This window comes from Myxine glutinosa, chromosome 1, assembly GCF_964187855.1.
Source record: "Myxine glutinosa chromosome 1, kmMyxGlut1.1, whole genome shotgun sequence".
In the NCBI taxonomy this organism is placed as follows: Eukaryota; Metazoa; Chordata; class Myxini; order Myxiniformes; family Myxinidae; genus Myxine; species Myxine glutinosa.
Window position 1 is genome coordinate 446,375,479 of NC_136261.1, and position 26,630 is coordinate 446,402,108.

General features: G+C 45.9%; 2 protein-coding genes across 9 annotated transcripts in view; both read right to left on the reverse strand.

The window, feature by feature from the left end:
• LOC137418556 (E3 ubiquitin/ISG15 ligase TRIM25-like) overlaps nt 1-26,630 on the reverse strand; it is a 1,139,870-nt gene that overhangs the window by 793,335 nt on the left and 319,905 nt on the right. The window lies entirely within an intron of this gene.
• Nucleotides 16,364-26,630, reverse strand: part of LOC137418945 (E3 ubiquitin-protein ligase TRIM65-like) — a 185,105-nt gene continuing 174,838 nt past the window's right edge. For 7 of the 8 annotated variants that reach the window (XR_013621991.1, XM_078770834.1, XM_078770841.1 and 4 more), the window contains one exon: nt 16,364-16,908. Coding sequence is in view for 5 of the 8 variants with exons in the window: in XM_078770834.1 (XP_078626960.1) it covers nt 16,382-16,908 (527 nt within the window). In the remaining 3 variants the exon portion in view is untranslated. The remainder of the gene's footprint in view (nt 16,909-26,630) is intronic. The other variant, XR_013621990.1, reaches the window with a different exon arrangement.

Consider the following 26,630-nt stretch of genomic DNA (forward strand, 5'->3'; position numbering starts at 1 on the left):
AATAAGACTAAGACTGGTTAAGCGCTGCTCTGTGTCTCTGCATCTACTGACTTGTACATACGTGTGGGGATATTAATTAAACCTGTGTTCTTCCTTTTCCTTATTCGATCGTCCTGTGATTTCCTCATTGACTAAGCGTGGTACGAATAGAACCACTTGAATCGGGTTCCATCATCTAGAAAACTGCACGGACCGCGTGTACGCAATCCTTTCGGCATACTCAAATTACACGTGGCTAGTGCGAGACTTGATTCCCCGTTTCCACGGCGGCGCAGGTACTTAGGTACGAGCGAGACTTGGTCCCGAACCCCTACTTTGCGCTCGCCCGGAAGGGGCGTTTCAAGTCTCGGTTCCGCCAAGCCCAGCAAGAACAAGGGGATTAATCCCCCCTTGGAAAGGGCAGGAAGGGCGGCATAGAACCATAACAATATTAATTTATTTAAGCGTACAGTTTGTTATCTTGTCGAACAGTTTGTTATCTTGTTGAACAGTAAGTTATCATTCTAATACAAGTTTAATGAATCACTGGTATTAATGTCTAATGTTTGTCAATTTAATATATTTTCAGGTAAACGATTGATGAGGTGACATCATGGATGATGTACGAACGAGGAAACGTTTTTTTTTTTTTTTTTTTTTTTTTTTTTGTTGCATACAAGATCGAGGCTCGTGAAAGAGCGAACATTAATCACACAGAAAGACAAACAGACACATACAACAAATAACATCGGGAGCGGTAGACAAGATGGGGAGAGAGGGGGAAGGACACAAACAAAACATTTGAGAGCAGGGACCGAGAGACATGGAGACATCGAGAGATCTGTGGGAGGGAGAGGGCTTTGGGGGGAGGCATGTGAAGGGGGGGGGGGGTGGGAGAGTTATAAACATATGGACACTGCCAGGACTTCCAGGAAGGAAGTTGGAATTTCAAACAAGGTGGATCTGCGGTGAATTAGTGGGGGTAGAAAAGATCAAGGTTTTGGATGGGGGAAGATAAGAGATGGTGGTGAACAGCTGTTTTAAAGACCTGGAGGGAGGAGTGGGATTGAAGGGAGTGTGGGAGTTTGTTCCAGAGACGGGAGAAAAGAGGAATGAAAGAGTGAAGGTGAGCAGAGAGCCGAGATTTCGGCAGTTTAACCATCAGAGGGTTGCTGGCAGATCTTGTGCGACCTGTAGGAATATTTGGGGGACAGAGCACAGAGAGAGCTGGGGGAGCAAGGCCGGAGAGGAGTCGGTAGAAGACAGAAAGACCACCTACCTGCCTGCGGTGAGTGAGTGAAAGGCCCTTAGAGATAGCTTCATCGCGGGAGATTCCAATAATTCTGAAAGCTTTGGTTTCAACAGCGTGAAGCCGAGCTAGGTGTGAGGCAGGAGCACCGGCCCATAGGGGAGAACAGTATTCTATTGAGCTGCGGATGAAAGCCTTGTATGTGGTGAGGAGCTCAGGTGTGCCGAGGAAGGACTTCGCACGACGGAGGATGCCCAGTCGGCGACTGGCTTTGGAGGCCAGCTTGGAAATGTGGTTTTCCCAAGAAAGATCATGGCAGATAGTGAGACCCAAAATCTTCAGCGACAGAACTTCTTGTAGAGGATTGTTGAGAAAGTAGATGGGAGGGTTTTCCAGTCGATCTTTTCGGAGAGACATAGTAAGAGTGTGAGATTTGTCAGGATTGAAAGACATGTTCCACTCGTTTGACCAGTCTGTGATTTTGTCCAAGTCTTCAGAGAGTGAGGAGGCTGCAGACTGCCGATCTGAGGGAAGAGGAATGGAGCGGCAGAGAGTGGAGTCATCAGCAAAGAGATAGAGAGGATTTTCCAGAGAGTCGGAGAGATCATTGATAAAGACCAGAAAAATCACAGGGCCCAGAACACTGCCTTGGGGAACTCCAGCCTGAACAGGAAGGGGAGATGAGAGAAATCCATTCAGGGCCACACGTTGACTACGACCAGAGAGGAAGTCCGCAAGCCATGCATGGAGATTTCCATGGATACCATAGGAGGAGAGTTTGGTGAGCAGAGCTGGGTGCCAGACTGTATCAAAGGCACGTGATATGTCAAGGGAGACAGCTCTGATTTCCTGTTTGGCATTGAGGACCTCCATCCATTGTTGAGACAGCAGAAGCAGCATGTCCAGAGTAGAGTGACCTCGTCTGAAACCAAATTGATGATCAGAGATCAAGCCATTGGAGAAGAGGAAAGATTTCATATCCGAAGCAATGATGGATTCCATGACTTTGCTGATAATTGGGAGCAGGCTGATTGGTCTGTAGTTGCAAGGATCTGTTTTTGCACCTTTTTTGTGTAAAGCAGTAATGTTTGCTGATTTCCAGGATGCTGGCAGATGACCTTGAGCAAAAGAGAGGGTGAAAAGAACAGAGAGAGGGTGAGATAGAGCGGCAGAGCAGGATTTTAGGACCCGTGGGCTGATGCCGTCTGGTCCAGTTGCAGAATCAGAGTCGAGGTTAGACAAAAACTCCTCCACCTTGTCAGGAGAGAAGGACTCAGAGTCCAGGAGCAGTTGGTTTCGACTGGGAAAGGTGGGAACAGAGAGGGATGGGTTTGGGACTAAAGATTTTGCGGCAAACACAGAGTTGAGGCATTCGGCTTTGTCACATGCGATGTCAACTGTGTGGCCATTTGAGGTAAGGGAGGGGATGGAGGGGGACACAAACACCAGAAACGGATTTGACCAGACGCCACCAGGATTTGGAGGAAGGTGACAGGTTTGAGAGTTCATTCTTGAGTGTGGAGAGATAGTGCTTCCTGGCACTCCTGTGGGTAGACACACACTTGTTCCGAGCTTGGTGGAAGGAACTGAGATTGCCTTCAGTTGGATTAGCCTTCCAAGAGGCAAAGGCAAGTTTTTTCAGGGCAACTGCCTCACCACAAGATTCAGTGTACCATGGACGGGAGGAAGGGTAAGACAACTGAAGATGAGATGGGATAAATCTGTGCATGAGAGAGAGCAGTTTGCTTTGGAAGAATTCCCAGGAAGAATTGATGTCAGAGGCAGTGGAGATGGGAGACCAATCCAGACGATTGATGGCTGCTTGAAGACCGTCCCAGTCGGCCTGACTGAAGTGCCAGACTCGTCGACGCTGAGGAGGCTCTCTGAGAATGGCCAGAGAGATGTCCACTTTGACAAGCACATGATCAGAAGAACCTAATGGAGCAGAAGAAGAGCAGCAGACATTGGCAGGGAAGTTTGTCATATCCAAGTCTAGAAGAGAAGATACTCCATTGGCTGAGATCCGGGCGGGAAATTGACAGATTGTGTCAATCCCAGTGAGTCACAGAAGTCCTTTGCTGAGGTGCCATGACTGGTGAGAGAGGAACCCACACCCAACCAGCTGGCATGATGACAGTTGAAGTCACCACATATGAGGAAGAGAGAGTTGGGATGAGTGGATAGAAGTTGGTCCATGTTGTCAGACAGTGAAATGTGAATGGAGTCGTCACTGTTTGGAGGACGGTACAGAACACATGTGAACAAAAGGTGGGAGCGGAGAGGAAGCCGTAACCAGAGGTACTCCTGGGGGTGAGGAGGAGAGAGGGCCGTGCAAGGAGAGTGAGGAAGAGAGTTTTTGATAAAGATAGCCACCCCACCACCAGGACGAGGTTCAGGTCTATCATACCGGAGGAGGGAGTAACCAGGAAGAGATATTAAGGAATCAGAGACATCTTGAAGGAGGAAAGTCTCTGTTAAGCAGATCAAGTCTGGATTGTCAGAAGCAACCTGTATGGAGAGATCAGTCAGGTTTGAGCGAAGTTACATCATATTTCAGAAGTTACCCCTGAGACGTTACAAAAAGTTACCGTTGAAGGGATCCCAGCACTCTCCTGTGCAGTGGAGAACAGAACTGATGATGTAGCATTTCGTGAGGGAGGAATTGAATGAAGAAGATGGACAATTTGTTGAGAAGGTACCTGGATGTCTTGTCACATGTGGAAATTGTGAAAAAGTGAAATCATCACATGTCCAACACATGTGACAAAAATGCAGCAACGAACTCTGGGATCATCAGGTGTAGATCCACCTTGGGTCACCTGCTACTAAATCCATAGACCATATAAATCAGTGCTTCTTTTGTGTGAAGGAACGAGATCGCACAGGTGAACATCAACGACGACCTGTGAGTACGAAGGATCGACAAAATGTGATATGGGAGCAAGAAAAGGTACTCGGTGATGATGATATGTTACACCGTATCCAGGTATATGGTGAAAATTGTGTTAACATGATTGATAAAGACTTCAGGTACCACAAGTCCTGTTTGTGTACAAATATGACAAAGACTCACCTGCAGATGAAACGCACCTGTGATCCAGTACATGATGATCTGCAGTGGTTCACCTTTTACAAAGATGGTAACTTATCTGAAGATCCGAACAGAATCATCTTTCTGAGTTCACTTCACCACAAATATAGGAGCTGGTTGTCCGTACCTGGTATAATGAATACCACTCTATACAGGTGGTCCATTCTCAAAAAGGAATGAAGAATACAATGCAGACCGTGCATCAAAGGTCATGATAGAACCACAAAAAGGTAAATCTTCCATAAATTGTTCATCAGATATGTCAACAGGTTATCTTGTATCAACGGTTACCTGCCTGAAGAAAAGTGCAGAGGAAAGTGGTGACGAATCCACAACCACAGGTGCTCATCCTGAAAAGAACGTTATCTTCCACCATTCTGCTAAATCATTCCGGAATGATGTGAAGGACACCTCTGAGAAACTAAGAAGAAGAAGAATCCAGAAGATGATCCATCGGTGTTGATTCATCGCTATGATTCTGCACCTGAATGTGTACCTGTGTCACTCCACAATCACGTGAGCTGGATGGTGAATTATGCAACCCCAGAGATGAATGAGTCAGACTTCAAAGTGGAACCGAATGAGAGAAATCGGGAAAAAGTGCTCAATATGGATCAAGGTATTTGTGCACCTGTAACAGGTATCCCCACTAGCATTTCACACCATAAAACATATCGGGAGTAAAGAAGTCGTTAAAATATTGAACCGTTTATCAATATCATCAGGTATCAATAGCCAGAGATGTATCGCTTCCATGTCACGGACTAGTGAGGAGGACCAGGAACAAGGTGAGCTCTTGATTCCCACAAACCTGAAAAGTGGAAAATTCACTCAAAAATCCATTGGTAACCTGGACTTCCATTAACACACTGGAAGGTACAACATCGTATGGCACCACCCACAACATCTCCCAACATTCAGGGAACGATGATGAGGTGTTGAAAGCTGTTACGTCAGGACCATGAACCAAAACACCTGGAAGAGCTCCATGGGCAGGAATTCAGCTCTTCCAGACTAAGGTGAGTGGTCTAACCTGGAGAGATCGACAGCAAAGTCGGTCCTTGTGCCGCCGGAAACTTGTACAAGAACCAAGAGATACCAAGGTGTCTTGTGTCCATCAACATGGTCCTCGTACTAAAAAGGTGTGTGGAAGCTGAAAGAGCTGGCAGGTGGGAACAGCACCGTATTCAGGTACAAACATGCTGCCATACCTGATATCTACTGGATACAGTAAACACGTGGCAGGTATCCCACAATACCCGATGGTGATGAAGAAGCATCAACCACCAGATATAGGTACAGAATTCCAACAGGTATATTTCACTGTGAGTGAAACTAGCGGTAAGTTCAATGGTGTTTGGACTGACGAGGCTTCAGAACAGAAACAAACATGGTCTTTGATCATGGATGCTTCTTCTTCTTTTGAATGCGGCACAAGGTGTCGAGGTAGCGTCATTGACTGAGTGCAGGGAACTGTGACGTTGATGACCAATGACCTGTGCAGGTGACGGTGGATTTGTTCTGTAATTTGTGCAGGTTGCCGGCCATAGCTCACCTGCTCTTCACGAGGATACCTTGGGATATTTAACGTTCAACAATTAATATGGGTCGAGGGGATTACCGTTTAATGTTCATGCGAGGGACAGTGCACGCATTGATGGATCATCTTAACTGTGAAACACCGGGATGAGCCCCATACCACGCATTGATGGATCATCTCACCTGTGAAACACCATGATGAGCCCCAAACCGTGCATTGATGGATCACCTTACCTGTGAAACACCGGGATGAGCCCAATATCGCGCATTGATGGATCATCTCAACTGTGAAACACCATGATGAGCCCCAAACCGTGCATTGATGGATCATCTCACCTGAGAAACACCGGGATGAGCCCCATATCGCGCATTGATGGATCATCTCAACTGTGAAACACCATGATGAGCCCCAAACCGTGCATTGATGGATCATCTCACCTGAGAAACACCGGGATGAGCCCAATATCGCGCATTGATGTCTCATCTTACCTGTGAAACACCGGGATGAGCCCCATATCATGCATTGATGGATCATATTACCTGTGAAACACCATGATGAGCCCCAAACCACGCATTGCTGGACCATTCTACCTGTGAAACACCGGGATGAGCCCCATACCGCGCATTGATGGATCATCAATGTGCGATTGATCATTGGATTGGAGATTGGAGATCTTCTCGGGGCGGTCACGGTTTTTCGAAGCTGTTCCACGATCTCCATCAAAATCGAAGTTAAGTAATTGTTCCCATTTGTATTTTCGTTATAACTGTATTTATTTTCTGGTGTGTGTACGTATAGTGTGTCCCGAGGAAGATTTTCGGTGCAAATCTTTCATAACTGTATACAAAATCGTGTTAATTCGTGTCGTGTCTTTTGAGGCCTTGAACAGTGTCCAACCTTTAGGCTTTGTTTTTCTCTTAGCAGTCCATCATTTGTGGTTCAATAACTTTCGTTCTCTGTTTTTCGCAGTCTTTTCACCCCATACCCTACTTCCTTGTTTAAAATCTCAACTAAAAAAAAAACAAAAAAACAAAAAAAATATTTCCTTTTCTGTTCTTATTCCTTGTTCTCATTCGTTTATTCGTTCTTATTCGTTCGTTCGTTCTTCGACCACGTGTTCCTCCCCCATTTCCCCAGATAGTTTTCACTGTTAAACTTTAAAATGTTTACACTTTCCCCTCAAGTTTTGTATTCCGTCGTATATTATAACACCTTTTTCTTCTTCTTCAAAAGGTTGCTTTCGACTTGCTCACAAAATCTGTTCATCCTAAAAAAAATATCCATCTCCTATAGTGCCTCTTTTCTACATTCCCTAAACTCTCCTGCACTCCATCCTCCCTCCAGCGTCCTTCAACGTATTTTTGACTCGGTCAAAAGAAACTCATTTTGCAATAAATGTTCGTTTCCCATTAATCGTACACTTTCTATAATCCAATCTCACCCCTCCCCTCCAAATCTTGCCCATAACCCCTCCCCCCCAAATCTTCCCCATCACCCCTCCCCTCCAAATCTTCCCCATCACCCCTCCCCTCCAAATCTTCTCCATCACCCCTCCCCTCCAAATCTTCCCCATCACCCATCCCTTTCAAATCTTCCCCCTTGCCCCTCCCCTCCAAATCCTCCCCATCACCCATCCCTTTCAAATCTCCCCCCTTGCCCCTTCACTCCTAAACTCCCCCCACACCCCTCCCCTCCAAGACTCGCCCATGCCCCTCTCCTCCTAGACTCCCCCCTCACCCCTCCCCTCCAAATCTCCCCCATATCCCATCCCTTTCAAATCCCTCCCCTTGTCCCTTCCCTACTAAACTCCCCCCTCACCCCTCCCCTTCATATCTCCCCACCCTCATTTCTTCTCAATTTCCCCCCTCTCACTCCCCCTCCTCAAAGCGTCCTCCCCACTTCTTCCCCCTTCCAACTCTCACCTCCATCTCCCCCAACCTTCTGCCTCACTCTTCCTCCTCCTCTAATAACTCCTCATTGTGCCTCACCCAATCACCATCAAACCTTTTGTCCGCCCCATCCTTCCCTTTCTCCGAGCTATTCTGGAATCTCTGACACACCTTCAACAGCTCGCCCTACCTCTTCCACCTCTTCCACCTCTTCCACATCTTACCCTACCCCTCCGCCCCCCTGTTCTGTATCCGATGCTCCCCCTTCCTCTTCATTAACGGTATGGACCTCAAACATCCAGGGCCTTCGTTCAAACTTAACTGATCTCTCCATACAGGTTGCTTCTGACAAACCAGACGTGATCTGCTTAACAGAAAATTTCCTCCTTCATGATGTCTCTGATTCCTTAGTATCTCTTCCGGGTTACTCCCTCCTCTGGTATGATAGACCTGAGCCTCGTGCTGGAGGTGGGGTTGCTATCTTTATCAAAATCTCTCTTCCTCACTCACCCTGCACTGCACTCTCTCCACCTCACCCCCAGGAATACCTCTGGCTACGGCTTCCCCTTCACTCCCACCTCTTGTTCATTTGTGTGTTGTACCGTCCACCAAACAGTGATGACTCAATCTACATCTCACTGTCTGATAATATGGACCAACTTCTATCTACCCATCCCAACTCTCTCTTCCTCATATGTGGTGATTTCAATTGTCACCATGCCAGTTGGCTGGGTGTGGGTACCTCTCTCACCAGCCATGGCTCCTCAGCAAAGGACTTCTGCGACTCACTGGGACTGACACAATCTGTCAATTTCCCGACCCGGATCTCAGTCAACGGAGCATCTTCTCTTCTGGACTTGGTTATGACTAACTTCCCTGAAAATGTCTGCTGCTCTTCTTCTGCTCCAATCGGCTCATCTGATCATGTGCTTGTTAAAGTGGACATATCTCTGACCATTCTCAGGGAGCCTGCTCAGCGTCGACGAGTCTGGCATTTCATTCAGGCCAACTGGCACGGTCTTCAAGCAGCCATCAATTATCTGGACTGGTCTCCCATCTCTACCGCCTCTGACATCAACTCATCCTGGGAATTCTTCCAAAGTAAATTGCTCTCTCTCATGCACAGATTTATCCCATCTCGTCTTCAGTTGTCATACCCTTCCTCCTGTCCATGGTACACGGAATCTTGTGGTGAGGCTGTTGCCCAGAAACAACTTGCCTTCGTCTCCTGGAAAGCAAATCCAATGGAGGGAAATCTCATTTCCTTTCACAAAGCCTGAAACGAGTGTGTCCACCCTCAGGAGAGCCAGGAAGCAATATTTCTCCGTTCTCAAGACCGAACTCTCTTATCTGTCTCCCTCTTCCAAATCCTGGTGGTGTCTGGTCAAATCTGTTTCTGGTGTTTGTTCCCCCTCCATCCCCTCCCTTACCTCAAACGGCTACACAGCTGACTCCGCATGTGAAAAAAGCTGAATGCCTCAACTCTGTGTTTGCCTCTAAATATTGTGTCCCAAACCCATCCCTCTCTGTACACACCGTACCCAGTCGTACGCAGCTGCTGCTGGACTCCGTGTCCTTTCCTCCTGACAAGGTGGAAAAGTTTCTGTCAACCCTCGACTCTGATTCTGCAACTGGACCTGACGGCATCAGCCCACGGGTCCTAAAATCCTGTTCTTCCGCCCTTTCACTCCCTCTCTCTGTTCTCTTCACCCTCTCTTTTGCTCAAGGTCAACTGCCATCTGCTTGGAAATCAGCCAACATCACCGCTTTGCACAAAAAAGGTGCAAAAACAGATCCTATCAACTACAGACCAATCAGCCTTCTCCCAATTATCAGCAAAGTCATGGAATCCATCATTGCTTCGGATATGAAATCTATCCTCTTCTCCAATGGCTTGATCTCTGATCATCAATTTGGTTTCAGACCAGGTCATTCTACTCTGGACATGCTGCTTCTGCTGTCTCAACAATGGATGGAGGTCCTCAATGCCAAACAGGAAATTAGAGATGTCTCCCTCGACATATCACGTGCCTTCGATACGGTCTGGCACCCCGCTCTGCTCACCAAACTCTCATCCTTTGGTATCCATGGAAATCTCCACGCATGTCTGGCAGACTTCCTCTCTAGTCGTAGTCAACGTGTGGCCCTGAATGGTTTCCTCTCATCTCCTCTTCCTGTTCAGGCTGGAGTCCCCAAGGCAGTGTTCTGGGCCCTGTGCTTTTTCTGGTCTTCATCAATGATCTCTCTGACTCTCTTGAAAATCCTCTCAATCTCTTTGCTGATGACTGCACTCTCTGCTGCTCCATTCCTCATCCCTCAGATCGGCAGTCTGCAGCCCCCTCACTCTCTGCAGACCTGGACAAAATCACAGACTGGGCAAACAAGTCGAACATGTCTTTCAATCCTGACAAATCTCACACTCTTACGATGTCTCTCCGAAACGACCGACTGTACAACCCTCCCATCTACTTTCTGAATAATCCTCTCCAAGAAGTTCTGTCACTCAAGCTTTTGGGTCTCACTATCTGCCATGATCTTTCCTGGGAAAACCACATTTCCAAGCTGGCCTCCAAAGCCAGTCGCCGACTGGGCATCCTCTGTCGTGTGAAGTCCTTCCTTGACACACCTGAGCTCCTCACCACATACAAGGCTTTCATCCGCTGCTCAATGGAATACTGCTCTCCCCTCTGGGCTGGTGCTCCTGCCTCACACCTAGCTCGTCTTCACGCTGTTGAAACCAAAGCGTTCAGAATCATTGGAATCTCCCGCGATGACGCTATCTCCGAGGGCCTTTCACTTACTCACCGCAGGCAGGTTTGTGGTCTTTCCGTCTTCTACCGACTCCTCTCCGGCCTTGCTCCCCCAGCTCTCTCTGGGCTCTGTCCCCGAAATATTCCTACAGGTCGCACAAGGTCTGCCTGCAACCCTCTTATGGTTAAACTGCCAAAATCAAGACTCTCTGCTCACCTTCACTCCTTCATTCCTCTTTTCTCCCGCCTCTGGAACAAACTCCCTCACTCTCTTCAATCCCACACCTCCCTCCAGGTCTTTATAACGGCTGTTCACCACCATCTCTTATCTTCCCCAATCCAAAACCTTGATCTTTTCTACCCCCACTAATTTCACCCCAAATCCACTTTTTTGAGGTGCCGACGTCTTTCCTGGAAGTCCTTGGTGTCCTTGCGTTTTATACCTATCCTGCCTCCCCCCAGGCCCTCTCCCTCCCACCAGGCCCTCTCCCTCCCACACATCTCCCAATGTCCCTGCTCTCAAATGTTGTGTTTGTGTGCTTCCTCCCCTTCTCTCCCATCTTGTCGACCGCTCCCCTTTTTATATCCTTTGTTTGCTTGTTTGTTTGATTTGTTTGTTTGTTAAATGTTAGCTCTTTCACGAGCCTCGACTCTATTCAACAAAAAAAATAAAAATAAATCTTACCTGTGAAACACCATGATGCCCCCATACCGCGCATTGATGGATCATCTTACCTGAGAAACACCGGGATGAGTCCCACACCGCGCATTGATGGATCATCCTTCCTGAGAAACACCGTGATGAGCCCCCGATCGCCCATTGATGGATAATCCCACCTGTGAAACACCGTGATGAGCGCCCTACCGCGCATTGATGGATTATCCCACCTGTGAAACACCGTGATGAGCCCCCTACCACGCATTGATGGATAATCCCACCTGTGAAACACCCTGATGAGCCCCCTATCGCGCATTGATGGATCATCCTACCAGTGAAACACCGTGATGAGCCCCCTACCGCGCATTGATGGATAATTCCACCTGTGAAACACCGTGATGAGCCCCCTACCGTGCATTGATGGATAATCCCACCTGTTAAACACCGTGATGAGCCCCCTACCATGCATTGATGGATAATCCCACCTGTGAAACACCGTGATGAGCCACCTACCATGCATTGATGGATCATCCTACCTGTGAAACACCATGATGAGCCCCATACCGTGCATTGATGGATAATTCCACCTGTGAAACACCGTGATGAGCCCCCTACCGCGCATTGATGGATAATCCCACCTGTTAAACACCGTGATGAGCCCCCTACCACGCATTGATGGATAATCCCACCTGTGAAACACCATGATGAGCCACATACCATGCATTGATGGATCATCCTACCTGTGAAACACCATGATGAGCCCCATACCGTGCATTGATGGATCATCCTACCTGTGAAACACCATGATGAACACCCTTCCATGCATTTATGGATCATCCTACCTGTAAAACACCGTGATGAGCCCCATACCACGCATTGATGGATCATCCTCCCTGTGATACACCATGATGAGCCCCCTACCGCGCATTGATGGATCATCCTACCTGTGATACACCATGATGAGCCCCATACCGTGCATTGATGGAACATCCTACCTGTGAAACACCGTGATGAGCCCCCATACTGTGCATTGGTGGATCATCCTACCTGTGAAACACCATGATGAGCCCCCTACCATGCATTGATGGATCATCCTACCTGTGAAACACCGGGATGAGCCCCCTACCATGCATTGATGGATCATCCTACATGTGAAACACCATGATGAGCCCCCTACCGAGCATTGATGGATCATCCTACCTGTGAAACACCATGATGAGCCCCCTACCGCGCATTGATGGATAATCCTACCTGTGAAACAACGACATGAGCCCCCCACTGTGCATTGATGGATCATCCTACATGTGATACACCATGATGAGCCCCATACCGTGCATTGATGTATCATCCTACCTGTGATACACTATGATGAGCCCCATACCATGTATTGATGGATCATCCTACCTGTGATACACCATGATGAGCCCCATACCATGCATTGTTGGAACATCCTACCTGTGAAACACCGTGATGAGCCCCATACCACGCATTGATGGATCATCCTACCTGTGATATACCATGATGAGCCCCATACAGCGCATTGATGGATCATCCTACCTGTGAAACACCCTAGTTTTCAATTCTACTGCGCATTGTTCCCTATTGTGATGTCACAAAGCACGTTTCGTACATGTTTTATCGCAGGTACTCACGATACAAATGTAATACCTGGGAAGATTCGTCATACAGGTTGTACTATCAACATTCAATGGCGTAGACGTGTAAAATTAATAAGAGAAGTGAATTGGTGAATGTTTAACATGAAGGTGTTTACCTGTTCTTTGTTTAAATATCCAGGTATAGCAAATCGAAGTCCCGACAACCAAAAGTTGTTGGATCGAGTTTTCCCCATTTTTTTTTTTTTTTTGTATACTGAATCGAGGCTCGTGAAAGAGCTAACATTTACTTCACAAACAAATCAACCAGACAAACAAAATACAGACTTGGCATTTAATATGGAATTTTTTTTTTTTCTTGACTTGGGTGTCCTTTCTGAACTCAGAATATCAATCTGGTGAGTTTCTTTTATGCTTCGGTGATTTATTTGTTAAAATAACCATGTCACTGATTGTCTGTCACAGCAAGAAGTCAATAACAGGATTATATCACAGGTGGTGTGACAAAATGTACGGACAGGTACATTTGACGATTGGCTTCACAATCATGTATATGAGGGTTGTTGCGTTCTGTATTAGTGGAAAACAACTGCTGCACGTCCACAAAAGTTATTACCGCTTCCTCTGGAGATGGTCCGTCAACTCGACAATGCTGTTTGTCATGGAGTGGTGGCTTTACGAAATTCCGGCATAAAAGTGTGCTATTGCTCAGCAGTATGGCATCACTCAAGGTCAGGTGTCAAAGATCCCGAAACGAAATGCTCAGAGGGGTGTCCCTCCTCCAATATCGAGGCCAGGACGTCCCCGCAGAACCACAAGGAGGGATGATCGCCAGCTGCACCGGTTAGTCCGCAATGGCCGTACCAAGTCAGCTAATCGGCTTAGGGCTGAGTGGCAGCAACTGACAAATGTGCCTGCATCCAGAAGGCTAGTCAACCAATGACTGGTTCAAGCAGGCTATCGTGCCAGGCGTCCCCTGAGAAAGCCACGCCTGACAAGACAACACTGCCAGCGCCGATTGCAGTGGGCCAGAGAGCACCGTCAATGGCAGCCAGGACACTGGAATCACGTGATCTTCAGTGATGAGTCTTGATTTCTGGTCTATCGTCAAGATGGCCATGTCCAAGTGCGCAGACAAGTGCATGAAGCCTACAACGAAGATTGTATAGTGCCAAGAGTCCAAGCTGGAGGTGGTGGGGTGACCGTTTGGGCTGCTTTTCATGCAGGGGGCAAAACTGACCTGGTTGTTCTGAATGGAAACCTGATCCAGTTCAAGTACACGGTTATTCTGGAAGAAACATTGCTTCCATTTGCTCGTGTAGCCTTTCGAGGAAACTTTGTCTTCCAAGATGACAATGCATGGCCTCATCGTGCTTGCATGATCCAACACTTTCTTTGCTGACCGTGGTGTAGAGCATATGGAGTGGACTGCCATGTCCCCGGATATGAATCCGATAGAGAACTTGTGGGCAGAATTAACGCGTCAAATCGACAACTTCGATCAGCAGCCTGCCTCTGTGCGTGAATTGCAGCAGGCTATTGTCACTGCATGGCAAGCGATTCCTGTCCAAACCTTGGCAAATCTCGTGAACAGCATGCCTCAATGTGTACGTGCTCTCCTGAATGCTCGTGGGGGTTACACGACGTACTGAACTGTAATTTTACTGTCCATAATCCCAGTTGTAATTTACCTTTTGTTTCTGTTAAAAAAAATTTTGGCTAATGTGCAAAATAAAGAAATACTTCTGGAAAACGTACAGAAATTTAACACAGTACTGTCCGTGAATTGAATTCGATATCAGTTTACATCACTTTCAAGGATCAATTTATTTGCTTCGAAATGTCAAATGTGGTTTTTGTTTCTTTTAAACGTCACATTAACAAAATCTAGAATAATTTCAACATAATTCCAATGAACTTTTGGTTCTAAGTCATCTTGAAAAGTAAGTTCACCCCCACCCAAAAAAAATTCCATATTAAATGCCAAGTCTGTATATAAAAAGAGGGAGCGGAAGACAAGATGGGGAGAGAAGGGGAAGCACACAAACACAACATTTGAGAGCAGGTAGATGTGTGGGAGGGGGAGGGCTTGGGGGGAGGAGGCGTGGGAAGTGGGGGGGAGGAGGCGTGGGAAGGAGGGGGGGTGGGAAGGGGGGGGGGGGGTGGGAGAAGTATAAAACACAAGGACACCAAGGACTTCCAGGACAGAAGTTGGTATTTCAAAAAAGTGGATTTGGGGTGAAATTAGCGGGGGTAGAAAAGATTAAGGTTTTGGATGGGGGAAGATAAGAGATGGTGGTGAACAGCTGTTTTAAAGACCTGGAGGGTGGAGTGGGATTGAAGAGAGTGAGGGAGTTTGTTCCAGAGGCGGGAGAAAAGAGGAGTGAAGGTGAGCAGAGAGTCTTGATTTTGGCAGTTTAACCATAAGAGGGTTGCAGGCAGATCTTGTGCGACCTGTAGGAATATTTGCGGGACAGAGCCCAGAGAGAGCTGGGGGGGGCAAGGCCAGAGAGGAGTCGGTGGAAGACGCAAAGACCACCAACCTGCCTGTGGTGAGTGAGTGAGAGGCCTTTGGAGTTAGCTTCATCGCGGGAGATTCCAATGATTCTGAACGCTTTGGTTTCAACAGCGTGAAGACGAGCTAGGTGTGAGGCAGGAGCACCAGCCCAGAGGGGAGAGCAGTATTCCATTGAGCTGCGGATGAAAGCCTTGTATGTGGTGAGGAGCTCAGGTGTGCCAAGGAAGGACTTCGCACGACGGAGGATGCCCAGTCGGCGACTGGCTTTGGAGGCCAGATTTGAAATGTGGTTTTCCCAGGAAAGATCATGGATCATGGCATTTGGAGAAATTCGAGGGTGAACCCCAACCTGCCCCTCCCGGAGTGCAATGTCGCCCTGAGGGCAGCACCTGTATGATCACGGTTTACCTCCCCCAGCTGAATATGAATTGTTTATCACAGTACATGATGTGACGCCTCCTCTGGAATTTGCATTGACCTGATGACGCTAGATTAACTTCGTGACGTCACTCTACCGGTTATTAAATGTATGATTTTATCTCTGTGTTTTGATTGGATGGAAGAGATTTCCACAAAGATTAAGAGATTAAAACCTCCGTGGGAAACAATGAGAACCTGACGTTTCCGGTGTGAACCCTTCATCGGACCAAAAGAGAAGGCAACACCCAAAAGGTCACCTGGCCATGTTTCCAACGGTGTGATTCGCGATACCTGATGAACGTTCTGTTAATTCCATCCAGGGATTCACATTCTCCCTGTGATCCGATCCAAACCCACTCTCACATTCACGATTAAAGCCAGTGCTCCATTCCAGGTAAACACAAAGGGTTGCATCTACCTGGAGGGACTTTCGGCCCTCAAACATTCCATTCAATGAGGCTTTTGAAGAAGAAGAATCTGTATTGTACCGTGAGGATAGTGAAGAGTTCTGGTTAAAGTTCATTTCACATCAAATAAGATAAACAACGATCTTATTAAATTAAATAAACTTTATTTTAATATAAACATTAATCAGTAATCACATCGTCATGAACAGGTAAATGATTTGTTTGATTTGACCCAAAATAACCGGATCAGTTCGTGATGAAAGTTTATTTCACTAAATGTACAAAATGAACGGAACCACCATCATCCCAAACCCAAATCGCGGGTCTAACGGGGACCATGAAGTTCCCCCTGAACACGTGCAGGACCCGCGAGTCCCCGAAACACGTCAACTCTCCCGCCTCGCAATCCAAGAAGAACCCAAACCGTTCATGATCCCCCGGGACGGACAGGGAGGTGCATTGATTGTTGTGATGTGCGGAGAATTTGTTATTAAGTTTAGATAAACACCAAGACTCGGGATTCCCTCCCAACCCGCTCTCTCCCCTTTTTCTCCCCATGGAGTTTAAACAGATTCCGATTCCACAACAACGACTCGACCTCACATCGACCTCCCAGTAATGACGACCTGAGGAGAAACAATCACAGGAAACAACTTGTGGATAATAATCAAACCGATCAGGATGTTCCGGGTGCTGATTCTCGGTCCTGGTTAGAGTCGCCGTCCTGAGATCCCGGGAGATCTTGATCCGTCGATGTGCAGAGTTTGTGTCCAGACTCGGGCTCCGTCCATCTGCGGACACGACACGGGGTCACGGACATTGTTGATCAAACGGACAAAAACACAAATACATTTATCTCTTTATCACAAAAAACTTTTATTACAACAATTGTTTTTATTTATTCACTTCATGATCAACAACTTTATTTGTTTATTCACTTTACGATCAACAACTTTATTTGTTTATTCACATTACAATCAACAACTTTATTTGTTTATTCACTTCATGATCAACAACTTTATTTATTTGTTTATTTCACGATGAAGAACTTACATTTATTTATTTATTTACTTCACCAAGAACAACCTAGAAGGGGAGTGGATCGGGAGGGGAGAAGACGAGAGAGGAGATCTGTGAGAGTGAGGAGAGAGGATGAGGAAGGGACAGAGGTTGAGCGGTGGGTCAGAGGTTGAGGTCAGAGGTTGAGGGGGAGACAGAGGTTGAGGGGGAGGGGACAGAGGTTGAGGGGGCAAGAGGGTGAAATGAAAATTCTGCAGGTGTGACTGTTTAACAGGTCGACACACACATTGATGAGTCACTCTGCGCCTGTGAAACACCGGGATGACAGTTTATAGCTCGGTCGGGATTCAAACCCAGGTTAGACACCTCAGAGCGAGTGTGGATACCTCTCAGACATCGTGCTTCTCCTGTTACTTTCATCCTCCATTTGCTTTCCAATTCTGGAGATGTCTCCATGAACCGAGCCACCCTATCACCATGGAAACCAAGTGGTTTTAGCACTCGACGTTGATTGTTTTACACGTATATTTATCTCACCTGGAACGAAGTTCAGGTGAGCTTATGCGATGACGCGTCATCCGTCTGTCCGTCTGTCCGTCTGTAAACACTTGAAACTTCTTCTCCGAAACCTCCAATGGGATTGCGACCAAATTTGGCAAAAATAATATTTGTTGTGTCGTGACTAAAGTTTGTTCAAGGCACTAAAAAAACTCGCCGTCTAAGGGGGTTTACCAGGGGTCAAGTGGATCCAGGTTTAACCCGCAAAATAGGCATTTGCTAATTCCTCTGAAACTACACAAACGATTTCGATGAAACTTCACCACAACCTTCATCCCCCATGATGTACCTGAGTTTATTCACGGCATTAAAAAAAATCTGCTCCTTTGGGGATCTACGGGGTGGGGGTGGGAGGTGTTGCCCCAGGGTCGGAGGTGTTGCCCCGGGGTGGGCGGTGTTGCCCTGGGGAGGGAGGTGTTGCCCCAGGGTGGGAGGGGTTGCTCCGGGGTGGGAGGTGTTGCCTCGGGGTGGGAGGGATTGACCCGGGGTGGGAAGTGTTGCCCCGGGGTGGGAGGTGTTGAACGTCCAGACCCAAAGGTGTGATTTCCCAGCTGCCTCTTGAGGACACTTTTCCCTATCTTTGGCAGTGTGACTGTCAACCGAGCGCGATTCTGGTCTCGATACAACATCGTTCTGACGATCACTAGAGCGTGGATCGACTTTGGTTTGAAGCTGGGACAGAGACATTGGGAATGCTATTTTCGCTCACTTGGAGCACAGTGAGTTATATTGTACGAAACTGATGGTACCATCATAGGAATTATATATTGGTTGTACAATTGATTAATATTATTGTTGTACTGTTATTCTGGTGTGATTTTAATACAATATTTGTTTGTTGGTAACAATTGGTGTGGTTTCACCATTGATCTTTGACATACAGAATAATACATCTTTCTGCCGTGACTCCTCTCGGGGCTCGGAGGTACACCGTGACCGGGGTTTGGGGAGGAGCACGTAACATAAATTGGGGGCTCGTCCGGGATAGAATTCCCTAACATTCCCAAAATTCCCAAATTTGGAATTTCCTAACATTCCCAAAAAAATTTGGTGTGAAAGTTAACAGGTGCTAATTGATAGTCACCGTGGTGTTTGATGCAGAAAAGTTTGCGGCGTCCCCTAATGAGGCACTGTTCCAGGCGTTAAAAAGATAGGAACTCATGATATGGGCAAAATATTTTAACTTGGAGGTCCGAGTTAGTATGAAGAAAGCTGAGATTCAGACATTGGTGGTGGAGTCTCTAGTGGAACAAGGAACATGGGAAGAGGTAGCCTTAGATTGGTTACTCGAAGAGGAAAGATATTTGTGGCTCTGGAAAATGGAGATGCAACTGCAGAGACAGGAAAGGTTAAAAGAGTTGGAATGGAAAGCCGAGGAAAGAAGAGCAAAGGAAAGAGCAGAACAGGAATGAGATCTCGATGAAAGAAGAGCAGAGGAAAGAGCAGAGGAAAGGAGAGCTGAAAAGGAACTCGAGGAGAGAAGAGCAGAGCAAAGGAGAGCTGAAGAAGAAAGAAGAGCAGAGGAAAGAGCAGAGGAAAGGAGAGCTGAAAAGGAACTCGAGGAGAGAAGAGCAGAGCAAAGGAGAGCTGAAGAAGAAAGAAGAGCAGAGGAAAGAGCAGAGGAAAGGAGAGCTGAAAAGGAACTCGAGGAGAGAAGAGCAGAGGAAAGGAGAGCTAAAGAAGAGCATAGGAAAGAGCAGAGGAAAGGAGAACCGAAAGGGAGTTAAAGGAACGTGACATGGAGTATCAGAAGGAACTTAAACTCAAGGAGCTGGAATTACTGGGAGAACGGAGAGAAGTAGTATCCATGCTGGCTAGTTCGACAACTCGTCAGAACACTTGGGATGTTGGCAGGCATGTGAGGCTGGTTCCACCCTTCAATGAAAAGTATGTGGCCAAGGTCTTTTTGCATTTTGAGAAAGTGGCACAAATGCTAAAATAGCCTGTGGGGTCCTTGACTATGTTAGTGCAAAGTGTTCTGGTGGGAAAGCTCAAAATATATTTTCGGCTTTACCGATTGACCACTGTGTAGATTATGAGATAGTGAAGAAAGCCATTCTCAAAGCCTATGAATTGGTCCCTGAAGCTTACCGGCAAAAATGCAGGAATGCCAAGAAGAGGGAGAGTGAGTGAGACCCATGTGGAGTTTGCCAGAATGAAGGAAACCATGTTTGATAGGTGGTGTGACTCGAAGGAGATTGGGAAAACACTTCAACCTGTTACGACAATTGATCTTGGTGGAGGAATTCCAACAGTGTGTTCACATGGACATTAAAGTACATGTGGATGAGAAGAAAGTACCAGAGTTGTATGAGGCAGCAACAGTGGCAGATGACTATGCCTTGACACACAGGATGGGGTTCCACAAACCGAATTTCCCGCCGAGAGTTAGCCAGGGGAGTTATGGTAAATCAGGTGCGGAGAACGAATATTCATTGAGGCGGCCTAGAGAGGATTATGGGGACAAATCTGATACCGCGACTTTTTCGGGGTCAGAAGACTTCAGTTCCAAGACAGACTTATCTTCCGGGGGGCGCGAGGCAGACCACGAGTTTTTCCTCCGGGCAAGTTACTTGCGCTTTTTGCAAGAAACCTGGGCATTTGGTGTCCCAATGTTACGCCCTGAAAAGGAAAATTCAGGAGCGGAGTCAGACTAGTACAACTCTGAATGCATTGGCAAATGCGAGAAATCGTCCTTGGAGGACAGTGCCGTGTGAAGGTTCTCATGCCAAAGTTATGGCATCACAGAACGACCTTGTCCAAGAGGGTTACAAACCTTTTATTTCAGAGGGGTTTGTGTCACTGAATGGAGACTTAACGAACCAGAGACCTGTTAGGGTATTGAGGGACACAGGAGCACTTCAAGCTTTGATGCTTGAAGGCATTTTGCCATTGTCAGAGAAGACGGCAACTGGTGTTAGTGTTCTTTTACAGGGGGTTGGTGGCTATGTTAAAGCTCCACTTCATGTCATCCATTTGAAGTCTGATTTGGTGTCAGGGCCGGTCACCGTAGGTTTACAAGCCACTCTTCCTATAGAGGGAATCTCTTTTATTATCGGGAATGATTTGGCCGGTGGTCGAGTTTCTGGTAATCCAATGTTGGTTGAAAAGCCCAGTATGGAAAACAACACCGCACAGTTAGAGCAGGAGATTCCGGGTATCTTTCCATCCTGTGCAGTGACTCGTGCTATGGGTAGGAAGCGCTCTGAAGAGAAGGAGAAGGAAGGTGATGTGGATTTGGGTTCCTTAGAGGTATTGGAGGAAAATTCTGAAAGAGATAAACAACGGTGCTGGTCCGAAAGAGACTTGTTGAAGAACAACACGGAGATTCGGAGCTCCGGAGTTTGATTGATAAAGCCGTTACAGATGAATAGGCGATGAAGATACCTGTTGGTTACTTCATGAAAGGGGAAATACGAATGAGAAAATGGAGACCACCAGAGGTGCCAGCAAACGATGAGTGGAAAGTTCATTACCAAATTTTGGTGCCACCGCCATCCCGGAAGGAGATATTGAGTTTGGCGCATGAGACACATTTGGCCGGGCACCTTGGAGTGAACAAGACATGTGACAGAATATTGGTACATTTTTTCTGGCCAGGGTTGCAACGTGATGTGGCGGAGTTCTGTAAATCTTGCTATTCTTGCCAGCTGGTGGGAAAACCTAATCAGAAAGTCCCATCCGCACCTTTAAAACCAATTCCAGCTTTTGAAGAGCCATTCAGCCATGTCATTATTGACTGTGTCGGCCCTTTACCTAAAACTAACGCTGGACATCAGTATTTGCTTACCATCATGTGCGCTTCCACAAGGTTCCCAGAGGTAGTGCCTCTTAGAAAAATTACTGCGCCAGTTATTGCGAAGGCCTTGATTACATTTTTCACTTTGGTTGGCCTACCTAAGGTCATCCAGTCTGATCAGGGTTCCAATTTCATGTCAACACTTTTTCAGCAAGTGGTAGGGGAGAGTGGTGTAAGTTGAGCCGCAGGGTAAGTTGAGCCACCCCATGTTTCTTAGAAAGTGAAATATTTTAAGGTGTGAGAGCGCCATCTATACTTTCATAGCAACAGTCTTTCTTCCTGAGTACATATGCAGAGGAATATGAAGCAGGGGTAAGTAAGATTTAATGAAATTAGTATTTTTTTCAGAATTTCCCAAACTTTGAGTTATGGTGTTTTGAGAGTGATAAGAATAGAATTAATGGAAGCTTAATTAATTGTTTATGTAGTAATGTGAACATGAATGGTGTATATTATTTACCTGAGAGTATGAATTGTAAATTGATTCAATACGTGAAATGAGCATGTTTATATTCAAAGTGGCGCCCGTGGGGTAAGATGATCAATTGGGTCGGGTCAAGTTGAGCCATGGCTCATCTTACCCCATGAACATGTGTGCAAGATAAAGTTACTGCTTTATACGCAAGTTGGAGTTGAAAAGTGTAGTTCTTGTAACACTGATACTTGTGTATAGATCTAAATCCTATTCCTAAGAATGATTTATGTAAATATTTTCGCATTAATCACAGGTAAATGGAAAAATGCCTTGGGACTATAAAAGGAAGACAGCACGTGGTTGTTCTTCATAATTATTTGAAATACAAACCAAGTTCATCAGCATATCTGACTGATAAATCTTGACGATTACATATGTATGAACATTCAGCCAAAGTTTACTGATAATTCATGTGTCTTACTAATAATCAGAACACAATACATGTATAATTATTTCAGTTCAAACTGTTAAATTTTATTAGATCAATTACATCATGTTACTTTGTAATAGACACGAGGTGCTTCTTACATGTGCGTAAATTTCACACAAGGGAAAGGACCATTTATCAAGTTTCAATTATTGAACTGAAAAATCTGATCTGAGAAACGTGAACATTTACAGGAAACTACTTTGTCTTGTTTTGCATTGTTAAAGCTAGAAGCAACAGCTTTTGCGTGATTGTTTAAAAAATGTGTATTCATTAATACTTCATGCATTCCCAGTTTCAATGGGTTTTCTCAGTGTTTTATCAATAATAAGCTTTTCCAGTGGATCTGGACTTAAACTTTGTCTCAAACTTGTTTTATTGCTGTTCTGTCCTGTATTGAGCCGGTGAATTTGATGGGACACAAAATGTTTCATGCTGTTTTTTCTTGTGGCTCAACTTACCCACTGGCTCAAGTTACCCCGACCCCATGATCAACTTGCCCCATCATTGGGGCAAAATGAGCCATTAGACAACTTTTTTTTGAAGGCCTCTGCTAATTAATTACATGAAAATGAAATGGTAACGTGTATGAGGGGAGAAACAAGTATTTACACCATCATAATCACAATGGCTCTGATGCACAGCACTTTATATTTGATGTCCAGAAGGCCATTACTGAAAAATGGCTCATCTTACCCCACTCTCCCCTACAACTGTTGGGAGTGGAGCAAGTAAGATCAAGTAGTTTCCATCCCGAAAGCCAAGGGGCCTTGGAAAGGTTTCACCAGGCATTGAAGAATATGATCAGAACGTATTGTTTTGAATGTGACAAGGATTGGGATGAAGGAATACCCTTATTGTTGTTTGCTACGAGGGAATCTGTTCAGGAGTCATTGGGATTCAGTCCTTTTGAACTTGTGTTTGGACACGCAGTGCGAGGACCATTGAAATTGGTGAAAGAACAGTGGCTACAGGAGGAGTCACAGTCAACAGTGGTGGAGTATGTGTCAACGGTTAGGCACAGATTGGCAAAGGCTTGTGAAGTTGCAAGAAGAAACTTGAAAGTGACACTGGATAAAATGAAAGTGAGACATGACAAGAAATCTCAGATAAGAAATTTCAGTCCTGAGGACCGAGTGTTAGTGTTGCTTCCTGTTCCAGGTCAGCCACTACAGGCTAGATATTTTGGTCCCGATGCAATCGAAAGGAGGGTTAATGAAACAGATTACGTGGTGACAACTCCCGACCGACGGAAAAAGCGGCAGCTGTGTCATGTCAACCGACTGAAGAAACATTATGAGAGGAAGCCTGTGGGGAAAATGGTTCCTGTCTCACCTGTCTCACCTGTCTCACCTGTCTCACCTGTCTCACCTGTAGTTGGGGTGCAAGAGAATCCAGAGGTTGAGGCCGGTGTAAAGTTTGATAACTTTGATGACCAGGCTTGTCCAAGATTGACGAACTCGGAAGTGTTGAGTCATTTAGATGAGAAATTAGGTCATCTGACGAGGGAACAACAAGTAAACTATCCAGCCTAATTTTTGAGTTTGCACATTTGTTCACAGATGTTCCTGGTCGTACTGACCTGGTATATCATGATATTGAGGTGGGGGAAGCCACTCCTGTGAAGCAACACCCCTATCGGATGAACCCTGTGAAGATGGAGTATCTTCGGAAGGAGGTTCAGTATATGTTGGAGAATGACATCATCGAACCAAGCAGCAGTGAATGGAGCTAACCATGTGTGTTGGTTCCAAAACCCGATGGCAGTTTTCGCTGTTGTACGGATTTAAAATGGGTTAATGCAGTGACCAAGACCGACTCATATCCTATCCCGAGGATTGATGACTGCATTGATAGAATAGGCCCAGCTAAATTTGTAACTAAGTTTGACTTGCTGAAAGGGTATTGGCAGATTCCTCTTATTGATCGAGCCAAGGAAATCTCGGCTTTAGTCACACCAAATGCGTTGTATCAGGACAAGGTTCTTCCCTTTGGATTGAAAAACGGGCCAAATTTGGATTATTGCAGACCTTGAGGGGGTGGAGGCTTATCTGGATGATGTCATCATCCAAACCATACCCAATACCCAAGGAAGATCATATTGAACAAATTCATGCATTTTTCAAGAAACTGACCGAGGCAGGGTTGACCATGAACTTATCTAAGAGCGAGTTTGTAAAAGCACAGGTGGTGTTCCTAGGCCATGTAGTAGGTCAGGGTCAGGTGCAACCGGTGACAGCCAAGATAGAAGCCATTGATCGCTTCCAAGTTCCAAAAGGGAAGAAGGAGCTTATGAGATTCTTGGGTATGGCTTGTTGGTACCGACGGTTCTGCAGGAATTTTTCTGATGTGGTAGCCCCTTTAACGAATTTGCTGAGGAAAGAGACCAAGTTTGTTTGGGATGACAAATGTCAGGCTGCCTTTGCCCACGTCAAAGCGATATTAATGAGCTCTCCTGTCCTAGCAGCCCCGGATTTTCAAGCACCTTTCAAATTGGCCATTGACGCAAGTGATGTGGGGGTTGGGGCAGTTCTATTACAGGAAGATGAGGATGGAGTGGATCACCCGGTGTGCTACTATTCCAAAAAGTTTAACAAACACCAGGCAAATTATGCCACCGTGGAAAAAGAGACCCTTGCTCTCCTGCTAGCGCTTCAGCATTATGAGGTGTATCTAGGAACTACTACCTTTCCTATTAAAGTCTTTACTGATCACAACCCCTTAACCTTCATTCAAAAAATGAAAAATAAAAATCAGAGGTTGATGAGATGGAGTTTGGCTTTACAGGAGTTCAACTTGGAAATTGAGCATGTAAAGGGCATGGACAATGTCGTTGCTGATGCTTTATCCAGAGTGAACTAACTTTGGAAATTCCTATAGGTTGTTTGTAAGTTTTGTTGCTTTATTTTGGGGAATATTAATTATTGTTGCTCACGTGAATTGATCATTTGGGTGTGAGTTTTACTTTTGTTTGTTAAAAGAGTTTTTGCATGCAAAGAATTTATTTCACTATGTTCAAACTTTCTTTCTTGATGCGGGGAAGTGTTACGGATTCATCACTTCCGTTGTTGTGGTTCTCATCCACTGTTAACATTTTTGGTTGCATGTACCAGTATTGTTATCGTTTAAGTGAAATAGAGATTACTGTTTTCAAAAGGTAAAAAAAGTTAGTGTTTTAAAAGAAACCGGAAACAGGATCGGGAACCGGACGAAGAGGAGGAATGAAGAGGAAGAAGAGCTGGAGCGAGTAAGGTCGGAGAAGGAGCCGAACTACTTGGAGGTCTGGAGCAAATGCTGACGAACGGGGGTCACTAGCGAACTTTGGGGTTTCCTGGGAAAGGGATTCCTGCGACAGAGTTGTTATCGCTGTGACAGATAAACCTGCGTGACAGGTTTTGCGGTTGATTCCGAAGAGAATCATTAGAGTGCCGTTACGTCTCGAGAACGGACCGTTGGCCATTTTGCCTCGCGCTGGATTTTCGCATCGCTCCATGTTTTTCACCTCGCTTCAACCATTTCACCGCATCGAGACGTTAACCTGGTGTGTGTGTGTGTGTAATGTGGATTTTGAGTGTGAATTTGCGGTTCGCCAATTGGGAGCCGTTGAACGTCCATACCCGAAGGTGTGATTTCCCAGCCGCCTCTTGAGGACACTTTTGCCTATCTTTGGCAGTGTGACTGTCAACCGAGCGGGATTCTGGTCTCGATACAACATCGTTCTGACGATCACTAGAGCGTGGGTCGACTTTGGTTTGAAGCTGGGACAGAGACATTGGGAATGTTATTTTCGCTCACTTGGAGCACAGTGAGTTATATTGTACGAAACTGATGGTACCATCATAGGAATGATATATTGGAGGTACAATTGATTAATATTGTTATTGTACTGTTATTCTTGTGTGACCTTAATACAATACTTATTTGTTGGTAACAATTGGTGTGGTTTCACCATTGATCTTTGACATACAGAATAATACATCTTTCTGCCGTGACTCCTCTCGGGGCTCGGATGTACACCGGGATTTGGGGAGGAGCACATAACAATAAGGAACAATGGCGGACAGACAATGGTGTACATATACATTACTCACAATAAGTTAGGGATATTGGCAGGTTCTTCGGGGTGGTTGATTTTGTGTATTAATTATGTTGAAAAAAGTTGTAGGTCCTAATTCTATGATTATTAACGAGTGTGAAAAAGCACAGCATTCTTGATTTCAATACCCTAACCATA